The following is a 25838-nucleotide window of genomic DNA, read 5'->3' as shown; positions in this document are numbered from 1 at the left end:
TAGAGAAACCTTGTCACTTGCTCATTAATATTGTCTTTTTCACTGTTACCATTAATCGATTTGAACTGACAATAAAGATTTTTACTGAAGTTTTAAAACTGAACTGAACATTTTATTCTGAGTCGTGTGATTTTCATGACTTCACTTCACTTCACTGCCACAGACGCCAGGATGAGACCAGGTCTCGTACAGTTTTATTATTTATTCACGCAGTTAGTTTGCGACACGTGTCCGACAGACACAATGACGAAGTCACAACAGGGAGAAACTGAATGACAACAAGTAAAAAGACAAAAGAAAATACAGAATTACTCAGAGACTGTGTTTAATTACAGTATAATATTTTATATTAACAGCTGTATCAAGCAGTTTTCTGTTGCTTGTATGATACTAAATATTTCCATTTTCTACTTCCTTATACTGAATAACATTGTGGTAAAAATATTCTCCTTATTATTTTAAAATCTTCACTTTACAAGTTCCTTTGTGCATGAAGGTTTGACACAAAACATTTGATCAGCTGATAAATAAATTAATATAGAATCTAGTAATAGATAAAATGAGTTTGTTACATGTTAAACTATCCCACATATATCATATTAAATATGAAATTAGCAATATTAGAATATTGCTTAGGCATTAATGTATCAGGAATAATATAATATACAGTAATATAACTCCAGAATAACATATTTTTACATACTTCATGCCTTTATAATAATAATAATAATAATTAATAAATAAACTGTGGTATAATCACTTTTACATAAGCATTTATTTTTCCCATTCCTTTATTAGTCTGAAACGCGTCATATTTTATGATCTGGTCATAAACTTTTTATAATGAAGAAATATAATCATTTCCAAGAAGCCAAAGTTGTCAAATAAAAAAGAATTTACGCAGATCAATATTTCCCTGTGATGATTAAGTGTTAAGCAACGTGTGAAAAACTGACACGCACACACACACACACACACACGCGCTTGACAGCAGAGAGAGAAATAAACAGGACTACGTTTCCCAGGATCCTCCGCGCGCCGAGCAGGAAGAGCGTCCTCGCAGCGGCTCACACTGATCCAAGTTCGGGTCTCTCCGCTGCGCGCGGCCCATCATGTAAGTGGCTGCGGAGAATCTCTTTGCAGCGCAATTGCATTTGCAAAAAAAAAAAAAAAGAAAACGCAGCACCCCGCAAAAACACCAGAGTTGCGCGTTTCCCCGACGCACGCGGCGACGGTGCAATTCCTGCATCGCGCACCGCACGGACGCGCGCGCCGCGGACGCAGAACGGCTCCAAGTGCATGAAGACCGAGGCTCGCGTTCCTGCATCTTTGTGTTGTCGGTTCTTTTCTTCCTCCTCCTCTCCTGCACAGCGCCGCGCCACAGGGAGCGAGGGAGGGCGATGGAGGGAGGGAGCGACAAGGAAGGCAACGTCTCTGGTGCCTCCCCTCCCCCCCATCAGAGCAGAGGGGAAATGTCTCAGCCGAAGGGAGGTAAGAATATGACACCGATCCGGTGCACGAGCCCGCACACAATCACTGCTGCACGGGGGCTGCGACGCGCACGCGCCTGCAGGTCGAGCGCAGCGCGGCCCGCTGCAGTTCGAAGTTGCAGGGTTTTTCTGTTGTTGTTGCTGCTGCTGCTGCTGCAAGGGTCAGTTGCATTTCCTGTTTCAGATCTTCCCCTTTGCACAGTTCTTGGTAAGACGATGCTTGTGCGTGTGCGTGAGCAGGGCACAGGCAGGGATGTTGAGCAGAGGGCGCCGTCAGTAGTCACAAGACACACGGACAGGGACACACACACACACACACACACACACACACACTGCAACTCTGTTATAATGAACTCTGCACACACGGGTTGATGCACGGCCCGGTGCACGCTGCAGGGAGGCCGTGTGGCGTGCAGGGCAACGAATACGTGTGTGTGTGTGTGTGTGTGTGTGCGTGTGCAGGAGGGGGTGGGGGGTCGGGGGGCAACCACTGTGACGTGACAGCCTGTGCAGCTGCAGGTCTCTCAGCGTTTTGTTTCAGAAAATGAAAGATTCTAATAATAGAGTCAGTGTAGAGTGTGTAAGGTGGTGAGTTCAGGAGCAGGGGGCTTCAGACCCACTTCTGTCAGCTGCTGCTGGACACTGGATATGTGTCAAACCCCTGTGTGTGTGTGTGTGTGTGTGTGTGTGTGTGTGAGTGTGAGTGTGATCCTCTGCAAGCATGTAGGGAAAGCGTGCGTGTCACACTTGTGACACCCAACTTCATCTACTGTACGTGCAGCACGAACAGCAGCACACACACACACACACACACACACACACACACACACACACACACACACACACACACCAGTTTGCAGGAGGTAGAGGAGGAAAACGAACAAACAGCTGCAGTGAAAACAGCTCAGGCGTTTTGTTTTCTCCTCCCTCTCCCTCCACTGTGTGTTTTCCAAGAAGTCCAAAGTGAGACTGGTGCGTTGCACAACATGCAAAGTATGCACACACACACACACACACACACAAACACACACGTGTGTACACACACACGCACACTGGCTGTACAGGAAGTGAGCAGGTAGGAGAGAGAGGAGCCCCCGATGGTCAGAGCCTGTTCATGTGGAGCAGTCAATCGTCCACCTACACAGAGGAGCTCGTCTCGTTTCAGCCAGTTCATCTTGTGATGAATCATTTTCTTTTTGTAAATGAATGAGTCTGTTTGTCGTTCATTGGTGCAGAAAAAAACCCGTGCACATGCTGATCCAGCAGCTGATTAATCAAATAGATAGATTTTTCACTTAATCAATTTCCTGTCTCGACTTTTTGTGGAGAAGAAAACGTCGTCGCGGCAACGAAAATCAGTCACTTTTAGTTGGAATAAATGTCTCAGTGATGTCGAGGGAAATGCTACCGTCAGCTGATCGATCAAGGGACAGAGGGAATCATGGGTAATGCAGCTCGTCATTTCTGAGGATTTGCCTTTTTTTTGAAAATTCAATATATATTTTTATACTTAGAAGACGATTTGAAGACATTTCTTTGGGTTTTCTTTTGGTGAAAATGTGACAAGCGACAGATTAATCGGTTCAGGAAAATAACCAATAGTTGCAGCCGTGCGTGCGATCGACAGGTCGACTGACAGGAAAACTATCGACATCCTTCTGAAAAGTTTGAATCCTCGCAAAACAATCTGATGTTTGCAGCTTCGTCATCGTAAACCGAAATCTTTGGCGATTATTGCTTAAAGCCCCATAATTACATTTTTGTACTTTTCTGGCGGCATCTGGTGGTGAAGTGTCAAACCGCAACCAGCTGAGCGACCGACAGGGGACACTTTATGGTGGCGCACCACTTCCTGTTTCCGTCAGCGTCTGAACGTTCAACGTGAACGCGACGTATTCTGGACGTTTAGTTCAACAACCGTATTCAACACGACGTAGAAACATGGAGACTCACACGGAGGTCGGTCCATTGTTTATTTCTATAATATCAATGTTTCCTTTAAATGTTCATATTCATCTTTTGTTGCCTGCTGCTGAGCTGCGATCCGTCGTCTCCGCACTGGACGACGTCTCGTTGGCTTCTGGGCGATTTTCTTCACATTTTTCAATGTTTATTAATCAAAGAAACAACCGACAGACGAGTTGACGGTGAAATCCATCGTCACAGATTCTGAAGCTTAAAAGAACTTTCGGTGTAGATGAACGTTCTTTTCATCCTGCTGCAGGTCACTTTCTGCCCTCAACATTGTTCCCTGTTCCCTGAGTGCTGTGGCGAGCCGGGCAGAGAGACCGCGACCCTCCCGGCTCGTGGCCCCTGCACAAATGTCCTGTTTGTCATGCAAATGGAGGCTGCGTATTTATTTTTTTCTTTCAGCTGCACTGTTGTTCAATCTGCTGTTTCGACGAGCTGATTGTTTCTCTGCCTCCAGGCCGACACTGGCTTTTTTCTTCTTTTCTTTTTTAGAACAGTAGAATTCGTTCCCAGCTTTGTTCAGATGATCCACGTACTGTACGGCTGACTGCGTGAGCGTGCATGCAGCTACTCCTCTGGTGGCAAGAGAAGCATGAAATGATTCCTGTATTGCAGCTTTGCATGCAAGCACTTTGCGTGAAATGCAATTTCTTTGGCAATGAAGCTGAAACTAAACCCTCCAGATTTTGCAACTAAGACTGAAAATATATTTGAAGTGGCCGTAGACGTGTTCACCTCCTCCAGTGCAGCGAATGCAGAAGTTCGATGCGGTTCTTGGAGTTGCGCGGTGCCCTCTAGTGGAATACTCTAGATTACAATTTACAATCACGCCGCATCTGGTTGTCTGAGCGAACCCGTATCTCCGGCCTACAGGTGTCGGCGAATAGAGGAATGTGACCCTACGACAAATCACCACGCGATGTTTGACGAGCCTCGGAACTGTCCGCGGATTCAATCAGGCCCGTCTCCGGCAGGGCGACGTGCCGTTTGTCCTGTTGTCCGGCTTTTCATTTCAGGTGCGTGCCGTCGTGTTCGCGCGGTCGAGTCTTCAAATGTTTTTCCTGTACCTGGCGTTCCTGCTCGGAGGCCCGACGACACGCCGCCTCGACCCCACGCCGCCACGACGCCTCGACCCCACGACGCCTCGCGTCACGCCGCCTCGACCCCACGCCGCCACGACGCCTCGACCCCACGACGCCTCGCGCCACGACGCCTCGACCCCACGACGCCTCGACCCCACGCCGCCACGACGCCTCGACCCCACGACGCCTCGCGTCACGACGCCTCGACGCCACGACGCCACGACGCCTCGACGCCACGACGCCTCGACGTCACGACGCCTCGACGCCACGACGCCACGACGCCTCGACGTCACGACGCCTCAACGCCACGACGCCACGACGCCTCGACCCCACGACGCCTCGCGTCACGACGCCACGACGCCTCGACGCCACGACGCCTCGACGTCACGACGCCTCAACGCCATGACGCCACGACGCCTCGACCCCACGACGCCTCGCGTCACGACGCCACGGGTCGAGTCTTCAAATGTTTTTCCTGTACCTGGCGTTCCTGCTCGGAGGCCCGACGACACGCCGCCTCGACCCCACGCCGCCACGACGCCTCGACCCCACGACGCCTCGCGTCACGCCGCCTCGACCCCACGCCGCCTCGACCCCACGCCGCCACGACGCCTCGACCCCACGACGCCTCGCGCCACGACGCCTCGACCCCACGACGCCTCGACCCCACGCCGCCACGACGCCTCGACCCCACGACGCCTCGCGTCACGACGCCTCGACGCCACGACGCCACGACGCCTCGACGCCACGACGCCTCGACGTCACGACGCCTCGACGCCACGACGCCACGACGCCTCGACGTCACGACGCCTCAACGCCACGACGCCACGACGCCTCGACCCCACGACGCCTCGCGTCACGACGCCACGACGCCTCGACGCCACGACGCCTCGACGTCACGACGCCTCAACGCCATGACGCCACGACGCCTCGACCCCACGACGCCTCGCGTCACGACGCCACGACGCCTCGACGCCACGACGCCTCGACGCCTCGACGCCACGACGCCTCAACGCCACGACGCCTCGCGTCACATCGCCACGACGCCTCGCGTCACGACGCGCTCCTCTCACTGCGCGTCATCGCCGAAGTTGAGCCGAGCTGAGCTGCTGACGACATGATTCCCCCGAAGGGAGCGTCCCAACAGCTGTAACCTAAAGGAGCTGCCGTCTCGGGAAGTGCAGAGTATCTCGCAGAGGGAGGGGGGCGGCCAACAGCCCAGGGTTATTTTCAACCCCCCCCCTCTGTGATTGACTTGTCTTCCTCCGGCTCTCTGGAATTCCATTGAGGAACATTTGGGATTGTTGGAATTCCAGCCGGAGTGTGTGTGGGTTCGCGGCGGCGGCGGCGGCCACCGGCCTGCCCTCACACACACTCCGCTTCTTTCTGCAGAAACCTTCCTGTCAGCGTTTTTGTTACATGCATGACGAGGCCGATCGCATTGCTCACGTGGGGCGTGGCAGAAACTGGGAGCATTCTCCCTCCTCAGCTGTTCTCTGCTGCAGAAAAGGATGATTGTTACAGCGAAGCCCGATGACTCGCCGGCTGCTTCCGTCTCCCTCTCAGAGTTTGCACCGCTTCTACTTCAGCTCATGTTCTGCAAATCACCGGCGGGAACGATACGTGCTGCTGCTTTTAATCAGCCCACGTCGGCCCGCAAAGTCTGACGCTGAGCTCGGCAAGAATCGAGGAAGGAATTGTGCGTTTGAGTTACGCAACACGATCTGGACCAAGTCTGAAATGGGACTTGTTCACACCTGAAGGTTCCCAAAGCAACGCTGGTGTTTTTGTCACGTCGTTCACATTTGATCCGGTTAGTTCTGGTTTCACGTTGCCATGTTGCGAGCGACACTAAAGAACTTGACGTTCCCTGACACTCGACTCTGATTGGTTCGTAGACGAGCGTCTGACGTCGGTGTGTCGACAGTTCCAAGACTTTTCCGTTTCCGCTCTGCCGTCCTCTCTCATCCTCTCAGAAAATAACTTTCAGAATTTTTTGTCATCAATCAAGTTGACTTTTTATTGTATCTTCGGACCCAAATTGCAATGAAATATTTGGTCTCCTCCAGGCGCCTGCTGCAGAGTTTTCCCCCATGATGCTGTTTTCTGCCGTCAGGGTGAATTCACTGTGGAGCAGGACTGAAGTCACAGGTCGTTGTCGTGGCGTCGTCGTGTCGTCGTCGTGTCGTCGTCGTGTCGTCGTCGTCGTTGCGTCGTCGTCGCGTCGTCGTCGTGTCGTCGTCGTCGTGTCGTCGTGTCGTCGTCGTCGTTGCGTCGTCGTGTCGTTGTCGCGTCGTCGTGTCGTCGTCGTGTTGTCGTGTCGTCGTCGTCGTGTTGTCGTGGCGTCGTCGTGTTGTCGTGTCGTCGTGTTGTCGTGTCGTTGTCGTGGCGTCGTCGTGTCGTCGTCGTGTCGTCGTCGTGTCGTCGTCGTCGTTGCGTCGTCGTCGCGTCGTCGTCGTGTCGTCGTCGTCGTGTCGTCGTGTCGTCGTCGTCGTTGCGTCGTCGTGTCGTTGTCGCGTCGTCGTGTCGTCGTCGTGTTGTCGTGTCGTCGTCGTCGTGTTGTCGTGGCGTCGTCGTGTTGTCGTGTCGTCGTGTTGTCGTGTCGTTGTCGTCGTGTCGTCGTGACGACATGTCGTCGTTGTCGTGTCGTTGTCGTCGTGTCGACATGTCGTCGTCGTCGTGTCGTCGTCGTCGTGTCGACATGTCGTCGTCGTCGTGTCGTTGTCGTCGTGTCGTCGTGTCGACATGTCGTCGTCGTCGTGTCGTCGTCGTCGTGTCGTCGTGTCGACATGTCGTCACATCGTCGTCGTGTCGTCGTTGTGTCGTCGTCGTGTCGTCGTCGTGTCGTCGTCGTGTCGTCGTCGTGTCTTCGTCGTGTCGTCGTCGTGTCGTCGTTGTGTCGTCGTCGTGTCGTCGTCGTGTCGTCGTCGTGTCGTCGTCGTGTTGTCATTGGGTCAGTTATGGAGAAACATGCAGAACTTTGCTTCGGGCTGAAAACTTCTACACAAACACTGATCTCGTTGGTTCACATGTTGTGTGCGTGCGTGCGTGCGTTTTGGTTGTGGAGCTGTTTGGTCTCCAGTTCCTATTGTCGTGTGTATAAACACATGTGGGCGGAGCTCAAAGTGACATTTTACTGCATCAAAGCTGTTTTTGCAAAGCGAGAGGCGACGAGAGGCCGAGTCACACCCTGCACTGTTTCAACAGACCCGTGCGTGTGTGTGCGTGTGTGTGTGTGTGTGTGTGTGTGTGTGTGTGTGTGTGTGTGTGTGTGTGTGTGTGTGTGTGTGATGCCTTCAGGACAGCTCTGTAAACGACACATTCCTCTGCAGCCACATGTGTTTGTATTTAAGTTTCCAGTTCTTCTTCTGGCGACTATAGAAGAGACGCGCCTTCAGTTTGACTGTTATGACATCAGGGGGGGGGGGGGCGGAGCCTAACATACAACCTTAAAGTGCATCGTCTGCTCAGCAACGATAAATCGTCTGATCTGAATCTGATTGAACGTGTCACTTTTGAGTTTTGCAGACGTTGTGGAATATGATATGAAGAATCAAAGAATTAGATAAATCCACAGATTAATCCATAATGAGAATAATCATTAGTGACTTCATGAAGGGAAAGAGTTACGTCTTGTGGGAACCAACCGGAGAGCGTAGAACTCCACCAAGGATGAAGAACCCCTCGACCCGTGCGTGTGTGATAAAACATCTCACACTCCGATGACGTCATCTCGAGTTTTTCTGACGTGTGTGTGTGTGTGTGTGTGTGTGTGTGTGTGTGTGTTTGTGTGTGTGTGTGTGTGTGTGTGTGTGTGTGTGTGTGTGTGTGTGTGTGTGTGTGTGTGTGTGTGTGTGTGTGTGTGTGTGTGTGTGTGTGTGTGTGTGTTTCCAGCCAAGAGGAAGACGGGACTCAGGCTCCCCAAGGAAGTGTTCGAGCAGCCGGCGCCTGCCGCAGTGTAAGACACACACACGTCTCTCACACACACACACACATCTCACACACACGTCTCGCCACGTGTCATTTCTCTTCCGTTCGTCTTCACGTCCTGAGCGACGAAGCCTCCAACACCCGACTGATGTCAACGTGACGGACACGGAGAAGGAAGTCGTTTCCGGATCACATCCCAGTTTCCAGACTCTCACGTCACGTGAAGCGGCGTTCGTTTTTCTCCACATCACATGTTGACGTGTCGAACGTGTGGAACGTGTGGAACGCAGGAGAACAGGGGAATCGTCGTCATGGAGGAAACTGCAGCAGCGGCAGACGCCATTTTGTTTTACTGTTGGTTCAATTGCACGTCCTGTAGAATCATTTACACGGTTTATATTTATTTCACATTCACATTATAGTTAATTCATGTCATTTATTATTCTATATTTGTATTTATCTATTTTCTAACTGTGTAAAACTTAATTATAGTTGAATAGTTTTAAACATTATTCATTTATTTATTTTCATTTCATTTATTTTTTATTTTATTTTATTTTTTATACTATCATTTATTCATTTTTCCCATCTAAAATAATTATTTTTACTTATTTATTTGTTGAATGTTTTTAGTCTTTTTCTCATTTTTTTGGCGGATTTGGATCCATAATTTCTTTTTGTGTTTTTTTATTGTTCATTTGTGATTTTATTGTTTTATTATTTTATTATTTCATTTCATGTTTTATTTATTCTCACCGTAGACTGCTCCTGCACCAACAGAAACATTTAAAACTCGTCTCTAATGTCATGTTTGTTCTTTAGAGATTTAAATTAATTCGATCGTCATAATATTAATAGTAATAGTAATAAAACGCCTGTGTGTGTTTCCAGACCCCCCAGAGATTTGGATTCCAAAGCTTGTGTGACCATCGGAGAAAAGGTAACGTCAAGTCTTTGGCTTTGTTTCCTTTTCTCCTTCTTCTCTGCGTCTCTTCCTGTTTCTCTCTCACCTCTCTCGGCCTCTTACATAATAATTCTTCTCCTCTCTGATGTGTTTTTTTTTTTTACTGCCGGTGTATTTTTGGTGGAGCGACGCCGCTCGCCTCTCGCTGTCAGTCAACGCTCCCGCTGACACACGAGTGTTTTCACATCCCAGAATCAGTGATGTGAGTGTTTTTCACCCGCTCTCGTCTCCGTCTCGTCTCTGGTTCTTTGGTCCGGAGCAGAACTTCGAGGTGAAGGCCGACGACCTGGAGCAGATCGGCGAGCTCGGCCGCGGCGCGTACGGCGTCGTGGACAAGATGAGGCACGTGCCCAGTGGCCTCATCATGGCCGTGAAGGTGAGATGTGACGGGAGTCTGGGCGGATGGAACACGGGCCGAGAAAGAATATCCATCAACATTTTTGCTTTCTTTAACATTGCGAAATAGAATAGAATAATTATGAAATGGATAATTGTAAAAAAAATATATATATTTAATTCATTGTGAATTGAAACTGTTGTAAAGTGTTGATTTGAATTCCGATTTTCAAATAAGTGTTGATTTAATTATTGATAAAGATTCAGAATCAGTAAATGACAGTCAGACTCTGGCCCACTGACTGAAGACATGATGAAGCATCATCCTCCTCTTCTTCCTCCCTCCTCCTTCCTCCTCCTCCTCTTCTTCCTCCTGATCCTCTTCCTCCCTTCCTCCTCATCCCTCTTCCTCTTCTTCCTCCTCCTCCTCATCCCTCCTCCTCTTCTTCCTCCTCATCCCTCCTCCTCTTCTTCCTCCCTTCCTCCTCATCCCTCTTCCTCTTCTTCCTCCTCCTCCTCATCCCTCCTCCTCTTCTTCCTCCTCATCCCTCCTCCTCTTCTTCCTCCCTTCCTCCTCATCCCTCTTCCTCTTCTTCCTCCTCCTCCTCATCCCTCCTCCTCTTCTTCCTCCTCATCCTCCTCCTCTTCCTCCTCTCCCCCCTCCTCCTCTTCTTCCTCTTCCTCCTCTCCCCCCTCCTCCTCCTCCTCAGCGGATCCGGGCCACGGTGAACACTCAGGAGCAGAAGCGTCTGCTCATGGACCTGGACATCTCCATGAGAACAGTGGACTGTTTCTACACGGTCACATTCTACGGAGCGTTGTTCAGAGAGGTACAGTAGCACCACGTACTGTACGTATAGAGCCGCCACGCAATACACATCAAATTATTAAGTAGGTCAAACCAGATATCAGATGCTGACTCTTTGCTCTCTGTGATTAGTTTCAAAATTTTAAATCTTGAAATCTTGAGTTTCTTGATTTTTTTTCAGGGAATCTTTAAGATAGATTGTGAAAATCTGAAGAGAAGAAGAAAACATTGCACTTCATCATCAAAACGTGAAAATCAATCGTGACATAATGAAAACGCTGCATCGAGCGGAAAAAGACGATCAAGAGAATTCCTTTAAAAACGGGAAAATATGAACAGGAGATCATTTAAACTTATTTAATATTGTTTAAAACATCCAGCAGATGTTTCCTTCTGGATCCACGTCTGCTGCAGAACTTCCTGCGGCAGCGACTGGATGCTCAGGACTAAAACACTTCATGTCTGAGTTTTCTCTTTTTTTCCTGACTGTTGCCAGGGCGACGTGTGGATCTGCATGGAGCTGATGGACACGTCGCTCGACAAGTTCTACAAGCAGGTGATCGAGAAGGGCCTGAGCATCCCCGAGGACATCCTGGGGAAGATCGCCGTCTCGGTGGGTTCAGTTCCCGTTCCCGACCACACGGGGCTCCAGTTCGCTCTCTGGCTGATGTTCGTCCTGTGACTCCGATTGCTGCTTATTAACCTGTTCTGTTATTGCAGATAGTAAAAGCTCTGGAGCATCTGCACAGTAATCTGCAAGTCATTCACAGAGGTGAGAGGCTGAAGCTCCCAGTCAACATCCATTTCATATTGTTCTGACATCGCATGAGAAAAGGTTGACGCCTAATTCGTATAAAAGTTCAAACGCTCGCTTGAGGTGGAAAAAGAGTTGATGCGCAAAATGCGAGGTGGAAACGCACGTACAGTAATCCGCATTTTCAAAAGTTTGCTTAACATCACTCGACATTCAGACGGAAACGTAGCGACACGTCTGCATCTGCTTTTATCAAAGGTGAATTCCAGTTTTCAGGCAGAACTTTAAGATTAATCTGCATCAAAAGCTGCGCTAAACAATATTACATATTTTTTTTACAACTTTAGTTTTCTGTCCCCATCTGCCTGTGATGTAACAGAAAGATGATACAAATGTACAAAGCCACAAAAGATTGTTTCTTTAATTTTTCCATTAGACTTCATACGGTTGAAGACGAACACGGAGGAAATTGGAAATAATTGGCAAAGAAAATCTCTTCTAAAAATCTAAAAACCGCGAAAGATGTGTTTGGAAGTGTTCCGCAGAAGTTAAAAACTTTGCACAATCTGACGTCGAGGAAGTCGAATGGAACAGTCGCACTGTTCTGATCCTTCATGGGTCAAAACCTCTGCGGCCAGGGGTCACGCTGTCGGTTTCTACCGGCGACCACAGCGACTGCGGCCGTCGGAGACATGAAGCAGAATGTGCAGAGTGTCTGAACTGGTCCTCCTCTCTCGCCGTAGACGTGAAGCCCTCCAACGTGCTGATCAACACTCAGGGCCAAGTGAAGATGTGCGACTTCGGCATCAGCGGCTACCTGGTCGACTCCGTGGCCAAAACCATGGACGCCGGCTGCAAACCCTACATGGCGGTAAGCTCGGAGAGACGGGAGGAAAAGTGTTAACGCTCATCTGCTCTGACCGCGTCGTTGTTTCAGATTTATAGATACTTTGTTGATCCTGAGAGAAATTTTGGGGGATATCGGGCTTTTTAGCAGCTGAAGAGTCAGATCTTTCCCTCTGGTGGTGGTGGAGACCAAACACGGAGCTAAAAGAGAAATTTAATCCATCAGATGAACAGGAAAAAAACCCCATCATGCTGCTTCTATCACTAAATGTACAAATCAATCAACTGTTCTGCCGATCCGTGTTGTGTTCTGAACTGGGCACCAGCGCCCCCAAGTGGCCGGAGTGGCCCTCACAGCTACTAGCATTGGCTGAGAGGAGAACACCTGATGTCATTTTACAAAGATGAGGTATTCACCGGAGCAGAATCCAATATTTAATTTCGGTTAGACTCATTTTAGACTGAATTTTATTGAATAAAAAACCCGCCGCTCTGATGATAAATCCTCGGCTGCTGATTGGCCGAGAGGCTTTTAGGGACCGGTTGTGTGTACAGGAAGTTTAGGAATCACGGTACGAGTGCGTCGTCGTCCCCCGACAACCGCTGCCGTCAGTCACGTGGGTCTTGTCTTTGTGTCCCGCAGCCGGAGAGGATCAACCCCGAGACGAACCAGAAAGGCTACAACGTCAAGTCGGACATCTGGAGTTTAGGAATCACGATGGTACCTCGGCCGTTTATGCCTTTTTTTAAATTGTTCAGTGTGGAAGACGTTTCATCTCAGTGCCTTCATAGCTGTACGTGGATAAAAAAATAGATGAATTTATAACTTGTCTATGAGGCTGTAGACAAAGTGGTGTCGAGACCTTTTATTACGACTTTTTGTTAAATATTTTTTCGCTTCCTCATTTGTCCATTTTTCAACTCGGACCAGAGACTTTTTTCACGTCGGCTGGGCGATATGGCCTATAAATAATATTGCGATATGTTTTTGTGTTTTCGCGATACTCTATATATATATATATATATATATATATATATATATATATATATATATATATATATATATATATTTTTTTTTTTAAATCTCCTCTAAAGCACTTCATAGGGAAATGTCAGTGAGTGACCTCTCGACCTCCCCCTCAGATCGAGCTCGCCATCCTGCGCTTCCCGTACGACTCGTGGGGAACGCCCTTCCAGCAGCTGAAGCAGGTGGTGGAAGAGCCTTCGCCCCAGCTTCCTGCCGAGCAGTTCTCCCCGGAGTTTGTGGACTTCACCTCTCGGTGGTGCGTCTTTTTCTTCTTTCCCCTTCTGCCGTCGTTATTTTTTTTCAAAACCAGCCAGAAAAAAACTTCCACGACGGAGAGGTCGATCAGACGCCGATCACACATACGAGTGGGCCTCAGTTAGTTTGACTCTCAATCTCACATCGGATTCGAAAAACTGAACGTTTGAGACGGAAGTTGAGTTCCTGCTGTGACGTCGATGTCGAGTCTTGATGTTGTTGTTTTGGTTTCTTGTTGTAGCTTAAAGAAAGTTTCCAAAGAGAGGCCGAACTACACAGAACTCATGGTGAGTGTCGTCCTGCTTCACCTGCATGTTGTAATACCTGTGATCGGACACCGGGGGGCGCACTAAGCCCACTCGTTTGTGTAGAGCCGTCGAGTCAAGATGCTTGTTGTGACGACACGCGGGACTAAAGCGATGTTGTGCTCTCTCTCATCCTCCTCCTCCTCCTCCTCCGCAGCAACTTCCCTTCTTCACGTCCCACGAGGCCAAAGACACGGACGTGGCGAGCTTCGTCAAAGTCGTCCTGGGCGACTGAGGGCGGGCGCCGCTCGCCCGTCAGCGCAAGGAGAGAAAGGAAACAAACCAGAAGCCCCAGTTACCTGCAGGACCCCGCCCCCACACCTCCACCTCCATCTCGCCATGCTCCCACCCCCTCCCTCCACAGACAGACATAATCCGGCAAAGCAGAGCGAGGAGTCGGTCTCACACGTAATCTGGAATAATCTAAGATGCTTTGATGCAAAAGCTCTTTTTTCCTCTTTGGGTCCGACTCCGATCAGTCCCACCTCGACTGAGTGGCTCCAGTTTTTTTTTTCTTTTCCCTCAGAGATGAATAGAGGTGCAGATTATATATATATATGTGTATATATATATATATATATATATATATATATATATATATATATATAATTATATAATTATAAAAAAGATGAATGATTTAATGCTATCTATGTATAATCTAGATGTGTGTATACTCAAAGCAAGTGTTTATGAATTGACTGCACGTTCAGTCCAGAGGAAACTCTCCAGCAGGCCAGTGAGGAACAGTTGTCAGAGCCCTAGTGGCCACACACGAGTACTGCACTTCAACTTCTGCTGCTCGCTATGGGGCGTCTGGCTGCCTGCGAGTGTGTGTGTGTGTGTGTGTGTGTGTGTGTGTGTGTGTGTGTGTGTGTGTGTGTGTGTGTGTGTGTGTGTGTGTGTGTGTGTGTGTGTGTGTGTGTGTGTGTGTGTGTGTGTGTGTGTGTGTGTGTGTGTGTGTTCGTGGAGCTGCACCATCCTGGATCCCATTAGAATCAAGAAGTTGAACTCTTGCAGTGACAGTTCGTCAGCTGACGTGACAATCTGATGTCACTTCCTGTTGTAGATTACGTATGCGGCCGGGCAGCACGGTCGCTCTCTCGTCCCCGGCTCTGTACTGTCATATTGTATCGAGTCGTCGCGGACGGGGACGTCGTCCAAACCATTTCTGTGATCATAAAACTTTTGTCAGAATTCAGAAACTTAATTGATCCAGTTCTGACAAAGTCTCGATTCTGTTCAACCGTAGTTATTTTTTCGCTGCCAAATGATATTTTAGACCAAAATTTATTTGAACTTAGAAGTTGAAAATGTTTGTTAATCTTTATTGATTTGACAGCTTGATGTAAATTGTGTGCACGGTTCTGAACGGACGCCTTGTGCTCATCCACGACTCAAACACTTAGTGACTTTGTAATCCAGTCAATCGACGTGACACACACATTTAAAGTGAGGTGTGTGTGTGTGTGTGTGTGTGTGTGTACGTGCGTGCGTGCGTGTGTCAGTCGTGGGAGGAGCTCTGCCCTCTGTGTTTCCTCCTCGTCGTCTGAACTGAGCCAATCACAATCACGTGTCCACTCCGTGTTCTACTGGATAATTATTCCTATTATTATTAATATTATATTAATTATTGTTGTTGTTGTTGTTATTATTTAGACACAGCCCCCCAAACACACGCACACACACATTTACTGCAGTTTCTCTTTATTTATTACAGCTGCTGTTTTTCTCTCCGTAAACTCGACCGAGACTTTTTCTTGTGCGTCTGTTTGTCCCTCGTGTTTTTGCTTTTTTGGCTCAAAATGCTTAGAATCTGTAACTTGGCCTTCTACGTGTCTCCTCGATAGGAAACGACAGAGGACAATGTGTCACACCTGGCTCCTCCTCCCTCGGCGTCGTGGCTCCACTTCCTGTTTGCTCCGTTCTACGTCGAGATCGTCAGTATTTAGTTTTCTTATTTGTGTTTGTGCTCGTCTCGTCGCCGCCTCGGCTCTGTTCCGATACTTTCTGTCGTCACGCGAGTTCGACTCCAGTGACAAAACGTGGAAACGTGAAGTTGTGTGTGTGTGTGTGTGTGTGTGTGTGTGTGTGTGTGCATTGTGATTTTTTTTCCATGATGATCCAAGGTTAGAACTTAGAAAAATTTAAATTAAAATCTGTTAATATATGTATAGAGATATATATATATAGATATATATATATATCTATATATATATATATTTTTAAACTTCCTCTCACAATGTTAAAGAAAGAGATTTTATAAAAACCTTGGTCTCCGGATCCTCGCAAAAACGTAACAGATTCTTTCCTGGACCATTTCTCACCCGTTATTAATAGTTCATATCAATTAGTGCCATTTGTTTTTGAAATATGGGCCGTTAAATGCGACGCAACTGAACTTTGAAGTTTCATTGGTCTGTGGCCACGTGGGGGCAGCAGAACCAGCTGTAAACACCGAATCCCACCGCTCTTGACTTCTAACTATGCGACGGGAACATTGACATGATGATGATTGTTGGGGACTCCTGGGCTCCGGAGATTCTACAGTGAAGTTACAGTGAAAGATGAGAATGTCTTCAACAGAGTGAACCAGCTCTCGTTCTGTGGTTCCTCTCCTCGTCGTCGCCCTCCTCCAAACCGGCTTCTCTTACACGTCGGGCTGTGTGTGTTTTCTGTGTGTGTCTGCTTGATTGTGGGAAGTCCCGTCCACCTGCTGAGTAAACCTCGGGGGGGGGGGGGGTCAACGGCGGGCAGGACGTCCAAGTGGAAACTCACCGTCGAGGTTGACCCTTGTCACATCCCATCCGTCGTTTAAGCAACAGGCACGTATCTGTGCGTCGGTGACATCCAGCAGGCGAGCGGCTGCTGCTCTTCCAGGAACCGCTCGGCGCTTTGTGCAAGTTTTTTATTGGGCAGACGGAGACGTGAGGCTCGGAGAGAATCGGAGGAAACTCTGCTCATCGTCTTCCTCATCCTCGAGATGAGGTGGCGGATGAATCAAACAAATATATCAAGTCGCCGTGTGAGAGAGAAAACTTAAACCTGCCCTTAACAGTCCCTGTGTGTGTGTGTGTGTGTGTGTGTGTGTGTGTGTGTGTGTGTGTGTGTGTGTGTGTGTGTGTGTGTGTGTGTGTGTGTGTGTGTGTGTGTGTGTGTGTGTGTGTGTGTGTGTGTGTGTGTGTGTGTGTGTGAGGTTTCCTTTGTTTCTGTTGCTCATCCGTTGCACAACGTGTGAATACTCCGACGTGGCTCGTGAACGTGGAGCTTTGTGTTTCTCTGTCGCAGGTGGTAAACTGCTGGTGTCACTCGGCTGTACGCGACCGCGTCGTGTTCTTTGACTCGGGGGTCGGGGGTCGGGGGGTCAGTGCTACTGTACGTGGAAGAGGGTCCGTCGTTGCTCGGGGGAGAGAGTTGTCCCGAGTGCCCCAATGGGAAGAGAAGTTCTCAGTGTGTGTGCGTGTACACGTCTCGAAAACGCCTCTGCTATAAAAGACTGATGACTGTTCATTTAGAGCTCAACGAATTTCTATCAATATTTTAGATTGCTCAACTGATTGTGTGCAATTGTAACGATGGAAATTCAATAATAATAATAATAAAAAAGAGGTATTTTTACACAACAAGCTGCTTGTCTGCTCTTTCGTGTATTTTATTTTTGAAAGGGTCAAACGGGACGTCCTGATTCATCCAAGTGTGAATATATAAATATTTGTCTATCATATTGTTTACCTTGTTCAGCATGTTAGAAGAGCAGAGAGTCCAGCGGAACGAAATCAGATTTTAAGGAAACAAACTTTTCGTGCACATCCATCAAACAGACGGCAAATAACTTCACTCATTGTTTCATCGGAGGGGTCACGAGGTCGTTCGGTTCAGCGGTCGTCACGGCGACACATCCAAGTGCTCAGCTGATGTACACGATATTTACCACATCATATGGTGAAGGTCCACAGTGACGTGTGACCCGGAGAGTTCAACGTTGGTTCCACTGGATTAAACTTTTCTCCCGTGTGACTCGTTTCCCGGCAGCTCGGTGAAAATGTAGAAATGTATTTCAACAATTTGAGCCGCTTTACCATCAGCTGCCCTGAGGAGCGAGGCCTCACGTGTCCGTCTGGTGGACGGGCTGCGAGCTGGAACCCGCTGAACTTCCACCGCACACCATCACGCTGCAGCAGAGGATGTTGTCGCGTGCAAGAAGAAAGAAAAACAAGAAGAAGAAAAGACAAACACAGAATCTCCTGGAGAGAGCGAGCGAGCGAGCGGCGGAGGGGCGGAGCAGAAGCAGTTTGCTGGGAGCTGATTGGTCGAGCGCGGGAGGAGCCGACTACCTGCGACCCCTCGTTCCTCACACCACCTGCTCCCACAGGTTTTGACGCACATCCAGCACTCGGCCGCAGTAGATTCTTAGACAACGGACTGTTTGAGTCGGGGGGAGGTTGTTTTTAACCTCTTCCTCTCGCGACCGTCTCTCACGACTTCCGGGAGCAAAGTTCACCTCACGCTTTGAAGGAAAACCTCCGTCCTGCGTTCAGAGATGTGACCCGTCTGTCCACGCGACACTTTGGGAATCGGGGCCGTCGCTCGGGGTCCAACGATGTGTTCTGGTGTCCCCGTTCTCATTTGTGATGCAGGAAGAAAAAAACCTGTGTAATCTTTCGGGGCGGATCAAGGATTTATTTTTTTTAATCACTTTATATATTTCCACCAATTTCTCAGGGAATCTTTCCTGGATCTGGAGGGGAAAAAAACTATTTTGTTACAGTACACTGACAATAATACAATGAGATAAATACAAATATTACAATTATAAATGTACTATGTTATACCTACAGGCTGTAAATAAAGATGGACGCCACATCTCTTCGTCCTCCTGTTGGACAGAAATGAAGCGCAAAAATATCTGGCATACAGGCGCCGCCATCTTGTGCTGGTCCCGCCCATACATGTGCTCGACCAATCGCGAGTCAGTGTCAGCTGTGACGTATCCGCCCGTTTAGTTTTTTTCATCAATTGCAGATCTGTGCCCTGATTAATTTTTAATAATAATTTTTGTGGCGGCATCTGGTGGTGAAGTGTCAAACCGCAACCAACTGAGCGGCCGACGGGGGACACTTTATGGTGGCGCACCGCTAATTCCATTCCCTGTTTCGCGACGTATTCTGGAGCGTTTAGTTCAACAAGCGTATTCAACACGACGTAGAAACATGGAGACTCACACGGAGGTCGGTCCACCTCATGTGACTATATTTAACTCATGTATGAACACAGAGTTATGGACAATATGTTCAACTTCTGTGAATAAGTTCTTCTAAATATTACACACTGCAGCTTTAAGCTCTTTTATTTCAAGTTTAGACCCCCCCCCCCATGCACCGAGCCCAGCGGGAGGCTCCTCGCCTGCCATGCTGCTGCTGCTGCCGTGCCCTGGTTTGAATTTCTGAATATAAGCGACTGGCTTCCCATACTGACAGCTGATGATGTCATGGAAACTTCTCCTGAGCAGCGCACTTAAAAAACCGGAGAATGATTTATAATGAAACGCAGCCCCGGCAGAGTGGGCTTCGGCGCTGGACTCGGGGGCACGAGTGGGGAGGGGTTGTTTTTTTTTTTATGTTCATTAAAACATTTTTGACATGTATCGCTTCTTAGAAACCAAAAGCGGCCATTGCATCCTGTCGTGTCCGTGCAGCGGCAGGAGCTGCTCTTGTGTTGTCATGTCAAAGGGAGAAAGTGGGGCCTTGATGCACATTCTGCCTCCGGAGCTCGACAGCTTTGAACTGTGACCCCGGTTCTTTCTTCTCGGAGAGCGAGACACACAAAAGGCCTCTGCAGCTGCAGGACACTCGGGCCTTTTTTGCAACTGTCTGACGCGACTGACAAGTGGAGATGATAAAATGAAGTCTTACGTAAGACGAAATAAGAGTCGTCAGGTTGAAGAATCCCCCGATCGCCTGCGTCCGCTTCACTCCAGAGCAACAACAACAGAGAGAGGCTTTGTGAGGAGAGGAGCTGCCACCGGGGGGGGGGCTGCACTCGTCTGGGTAGAAGGGAGGCGAGTGAGGGGCTGGTGCTGGTGGGACGGGGGGGGGACGGGGGGGCTGACACCTGCAGGAGTGCAGCTCCTTGGGAAAAGGGGAGAAAACAGGATCTAAAACTCAAACAACATCCTGTCAACCCCCCCCCCCCCGTCCCAGAAGTGTTTACACTCGTTTTCCTGCTCGTCTCTAAGCTCGTCTAGAAAGTGGGAAAGGGATGAATCAGTCGGAGCGGAGAGAGGGAAGGAAGAGGCTGAGGAGGGGGAGGAGGAGGGGGGACTTCCTCCTCCCCCTCCTCAGCTCATCTCCTCCACATTTCCCATTCATTCATCTTTTTTATTCAAAAATCCTCGCTGACCCCGACTGACAGTCATCCTCTTCTCGCTCAGTGAAAACTGCTGAACGTTGGGGAAGTTTCTGTAAGCGGAGGGAATTCCATGCTCCTAAAAATAAAGCAGAATTATGACATTTTGGAAATCACGTACACCTCCGCCGGCTTCCTGCTGCACGTTTTCATCCGCTACTTTTTTGCGCGGGAAGTGAAAAAAAGATAGAAACTGTGAGTAAGAAGAGGAAACGGGAAGAAAAAGAAGCTAATTCAGGAACAAGGCCGACGGAGTCTGGTGAGATCTGAAACGAAGAAGCGAGAAACAGTGTCAGAGAACAACTGTCAGCTTCTTGTTGTTGTCACGGATTTATATTTAACTGACAGGAAGGAAGAAGAGGAAAAAAATCATATATTTTCCAAAACTGAAAAAGTTGCTAAAGGAACAATTCTGGGAAATAAAAGCTATTAAAAATATAAAAAAGATAAACAACACAGAAATTATTTTTTTTTTAAAAGGACATGAAAAAAATCACAGGAGCTAAAGGATGAATATGTCGCGTCATTATTTAAATGGATTTCTGAAAAGAGTCTTTTCTTATTTTATTTATTTAAAACATAATCGAACGGCCTCTCACCCAAACACAGAATTCAAGCAGAACTCACATTTCCCAAAAAATGTGCAAGTTTTTTTACTTCATAAGCGAAGTTCCATCATGGACTTTGATTTATTCCGTGACGGTGGTAATTGTTCTCGCTACTCCACTGATCCGTACGTGAACGGGGGTCTGACAGTTAGCATCCTCATCGTGTTTCGCCAGGACACCACCGGTGTTTAAGATCTTTATAATCTTTTTAAGGTTAAAAATAACCGGTTGGTGGAAAGAGTTTGTCCCGAGCTTTACTGTAACTTCACCACAACTTTGTCATTACGCAGAATGAAGTGAAGGGTGACGGTTGCCGCGCCGACTGTTTCTGGCCCGACCTGGGAAAGTAGAGGAAGGGCCGCTCTCCGTGATCTTACTTCTTACGTGATGCATCCAATTCAATGTTTTTGTACAGTAAAAAATAGCCCTCACCTCTGCAACTGAAAATGTTTTTACCACTCGGCCAATCAGGCGTCCAATGGTGGAGGACAATCTGTGAAGCTCCAATGAAGTCTGTCAATGCATTCGCCTGCTGGCGACACAGACAGACATGCATCCTGATAAACACACTGCAAACTCTCCACTGGAGATAGAAACAGAATACTGGACATAACTCGCTCGTCCCACGGGGAGACGCAGCTTGTATCAGATGGTTACCGCTCTGCTGAGGTCTGACCACACACACACACACACACACATACACTCACAGTGAGCGTCGGGCCTGGCTGACCGCAGAGGAAGTGACCGGCCCACAGAGGAAGTGAACGCGTCCCGTTTGTGAGCGCGGCGGCCAAAGGGGGAAGAAGAAGTGTTAAAGTTATTAGCCGAGTGGGAGCCCGCTGCGTTCAGGGGGCATCCTGTGCACAGCAAAATGCTTCCTGCTCCGGCCTCCCAACGCCACAAAGCAACCACGGAGGGGAGGGCGGGGAGGAGCGGGGGGCAATGGAGGGGAAACTCACAACCTCAACCCCCCCAACCGACATGTGAACCTGCCCACTACCCCACACACACACACACACACACACACACACACACACACACACACGCACACACACACACACACACACACACAGGTGGAAACTATACAGTGCCCTCAGGAGAATTATCGCTTATTCCCCAGAAGGCTGCGTAGAGATCCTCAAACGCCACAATGGAAAATATATGTTTTTCATTTCAGCAGGCACATTCCTGCACACACACACACACACACACACACACACACAGACACACACACACACACACACACACACACACAGACACACACACACACACACACACACACACACACAGACACACACACACACACACACACACACACACACACACACGACGAGAGGCCCCCTCCTGAAATGCAGCAGGGTTAACTTGTTAGACTCAAGGGGAACTGTACGTTACTCTGCCATCGCGAGGGGATTGAATTATTGTTGGTGAACGACAGAATCAATGCAAAATAAATAAATAAATATATATATATATATATATATATATATATATATATATATATTAAATATTACAGTGACAGTACAGTTTTGGCATATTTGTAGATTTTTTGTCAACGAAGAAAAACTGTTTGGAAAAAATTTAAGAGACTAATGTTTTGTAAAAAATAATTTATTGGGCTAAATCATATTTGAATATTTTTTTAGTTTGAAGATTGGTTCATAACTGTTTCACTGACGTTATGAACCAAGTGAGAAGCAGAGTCACGTCCTCAGAGTCGCCCGCCGCCGGTGCTCAGCGCAGCCGGAATCGAACGCACCTTTTCGAAATGGCGGGCTATTTTGAACCGCTCAAGCTCCGCCCCCTCGTTTGAACGCTCATCGCCGAGTCGCTCCTCGACCCTCGAACTGACGAACCCGTTAAACGTGACGCCCCGGGACGTTCTTCACGGAGGACTCGATCCCGACCGGAGCTCGTCGCCGGCTCCTGGGCGCTGCCCCCCCCCCCCCGGGCCTCAGGCGCGCCCCTGGCGGCCTCAAGCGGAGCTCACCTGTCGGAGCAGCGGGAGTCGAGGTGAGACACGAGGCCGCGCACGAGGCCGCGCACGAGGCCGCGCGTTCTGTTCCCAGAGGTGTTGAGATGTCACTCACCTGCTCGTCTGACGCTGTTGATGATCAGTTATTGAATTCATTTGGTCGTTTTTACTCGAACATGATGTTTTGTTTTGTTCACGCACCAAAGATCTTCAGTTCACGTTCAGAAGCTCGAATCAGAGAATTTTGACTTTTCCCCCGATGAAAACTACCTGCAGCGATTAAATCGATGATGAAAATCGCTGCAGATTAATTTAGTAATCGATCACTAAGCGATGAACTGTGGCAGCTGAAGATGATTTGCAGCTCAATTGAAACTTGAAAGAACCAACACGCTTTTTAAAAATGTATTAAATTGAACATTTTGCAGAATACAGATTATTGTCAATTAACTTAGTAACTTTATTTCTATATTTCACCTCTAATAGTCCAGGAAATGATGTAACTATTGCGACACTGTTACATGTGTCATTATATTTTGGCCACAATTATTTGAATGAATTTTATTTAAGGATATTCCCTCTTCAGGGAACAAAGTGTTACAAACACAAACGCATGAATACATTATTCAATTTGACGAAGGTGCGTCACTTTTCAGGGCGTGAAGTGTCTCACACGTCACCTCTGTCCGTCCTGTATTTGACATGAACAGGTTATACGTGTCCATGCTCCTGTGATACTGTACAGCTGGTCAACACCAGTGTCGACCTTCACACAGGAGGATCAGATCCAGTGTCAAACTATTCGTCACCACGCTGCCGCGCTCTGTTTTCAACGAGAAAACTCCTCCCGGTGACAACAGGGCGTCTTGTTGGGACCTGCATGAAGTGGGTCAGCGAGTGTAAACAAACTTACAAAGAGTCGTCGCGTGACCACATCCCCCCACACGCGCGTCCTGCACAGGCGGCTTCTCCGTGTCGAAGCATGACCCACTGAATAATGGAAAACATAGTCTGTAGCGAGAGGGCTGGGGTTGGACCTCCGCCGGAATAACTTTAAAACACAATCCCCAAATCAGAGGACAATTACAGAGGCCGACCGATATGGATTGTGGGGGCCGATATCGATATCAGGGAGTACAGGATTTCTAATACAGATATGTATATATATATGTGTGTATATATTCGTCCGTCAATGATGTCCTTATCAAACCCTCTATGACGAAGAATTGTGGCATGACATTTTAGTCTAACCATAAACTTAATCATAAAACAAAGAGGAGGCACAAATCCAACCTCATAAATAAAAATATAAACATGCAAAAAAAGATTTAATAACTGCGCCTTGAAAGACTCATATCGGCCGACAATATCGACCAACCGATATATCGGTCGGGCTATAACTTAAATATTTATAGATTTTTTTATATACGTGTGTGTCTCCATTGTCTCTATATGCTCCGCCCGGTCGAGTGTTAATCAAACCGTTTTTTTTCCGGGTCGCCATGAACTCGGCGACGAGACGCTCTGAGTGGATGCTGCGGAGGGGAGAGATGATGAGCAGTGATGTTGGCAGCCCCCCCCCCCCCCGTAACACAACACAACTGTCTGTGGCTCGAGCTGGAATTGAATCATCAAAGTGAAAGTTGCTGAATGGATAAAAAGAGACTAGAGATCATGTTTATTTTTATATTTATATTTTTCCCATCTGCTTCTTTGACCCGTCACGTTTTTTCCACCCTCAAATCCTGCAGCCGATCATGTTCCTTGACTGCAGTTTGTTTCCCCCCTTGTTAAAGAGAAAATAGCAGCGCATGGGGTTAAATTTAGATTGACTGAATATCTACTCGGAAACCAAACTGCTCCTGCGTCGGCTGGGGTCAGTGTGCATCTGTCTTCTTTATTTGCGTCCGTGCGAATAGCGAGCGAGGAGGCGACGCGTTGGTTTTGACCGATGGGTTTTAATTATGCACCATAAAGCCACTGATACCAGTGGTCGGTGTTTGATTGAAAGCTTCCAAATAACTGGAAGAATTAATAGAGGATTAAAGAGGTGTAACTTGTTGGGACGTTGTGCAGAGATCAGCGGCTCGTTGTGTGAAAATAAAACTAGTGTTGGTTTATGAAGTTATGACATTAATAACAACAGCAAAAGTTCTCTAAAAATGAAACTTGTTTTACGTTTTAACTGAATTGGTTTGGTTTTTACGAGAGCCCACCGGTATGGATTTTTGGGGCCGATGCCGATATCGATATTAAGTACAATCGAGTAAATATTTCCAATACCGATAATATATCGGTCAATGAATCCTTACATGTCGTCATCAAACCTTTATGTCAAAGACGTAATTTAGGCTTTGATAATGTAGTTTGACCTTAAACTTTATCATGAATAACTATAAAATTAAATTACAAATACAACCAAATACATACTATTATCAATACGTATAACAAACATTTATTCATCAAAAAATGTGAAAAACATAAATGCACATTTTAAAGGCTCATTTCAGTCGGCCCATATAATATCGGCTCTAGCCATGTGAATATTTGGTTTAATTCATTTACATTTTTCCGACTTCACGCCCTGAAAGTTTTTAGCAAACGTTGACTAAAAAGAAACTGACTGGTTGATATTAGGGGTCGACCGATGTGACCTTTTCAGGCCCGATACCGATACAGATCATTACTAATCTTTGATTTTTACCGGCGCCGTAACCTGTGGACCCCTGGTCGATGTAATGGACCCTTCTCTCTGGTCCGCTGTGATTCTGTGTGATTCCTCCCGGCTCCACTCACACAGCAGCAGTGACTCGGCCCCTTTTGGTTCTGAGCTTCATCATCGCGTCTGTGCGACTCGACACCGCGTCCTCTCGGCCCGTAACCACCCGGAGACAAACCCGACCTTCCCCCCTGAATACTGACCAATGGCCGACGAGACGCCGACGCACCGTCCACGTGCTGGTTCGCCACGGACGTGGAAAACGAGTGCGTCAGGGGAGGTGCAGATATTCCTTTATCCCCGTCTGCGATTCTTAACGGGCATCAGGGCGAGGGGGGGGGGGGGGGGGGGGGGGGGGGGGGGGGG

At 48.0% G+C, this 25838-nt stretch overlaps 1 protein-coding gene across 2 annotated transcripts; it reads left to right on the top strand.

Annotated features, from left to right (window-relative positions):
• Positions 1–1118: 1118 nt before the first annotated feature.
• On the top strand, positions 1119–17391 carry map2k6 (mitogen-activated protein kinase kinase 6). Of its 2 annotated transcripts, none has more exons than XM_035612180.2 (12): positions 1119–1491; positions 8438–8501; positions 9365–9413; positions 9700–9813; positions 10484–10603; positions 11078–11194; positions 11302–11353; positions 12079–12206; positions 12825–12902; positions 13325–13464; positions 13705–13750; positions 13926–17391. In XM_035612180.2, exons 1-12 carry the CDS (start codon positions 1401–1403, stop codon positions 14001–14003), a joined length of 1077 nt encoding a protein of 358 aa, XP_035468073.1. In that variant the 5' UTR covers positions 1119–1400; the 3' UTR covers positions 14004–17391. The 2 variants fall into 2 exon arrangements, with proteins under 2 accessions (XP_035468073.1, XP_035468071.1); XM_035612178.2 differs by lacking the exon at positions 1119–1491 and adding an exon at positions 7522–8234.
• Positions 17392–25838: the final 8447 nt, after the last annotated feature.

This window comes from Scophthalmus maximus, chromosome 16, assembly GCF_022379125.1.
Source record: "Scophthalmus maximus strain ysfricsl-2021 chromosome 16, ASM2237912v1, whole genome shotgun sequence".
Lineage (NCBI taxonomy): Eukaryota > Metazoa > Chordata > Actinopteri > Pleuronectiformes > Scophthalmidae > Scophthalmus > Scophthalmus maximus.
This window is presented reverse-complemented; position numbering and strand designations above follow the sequence as displayed.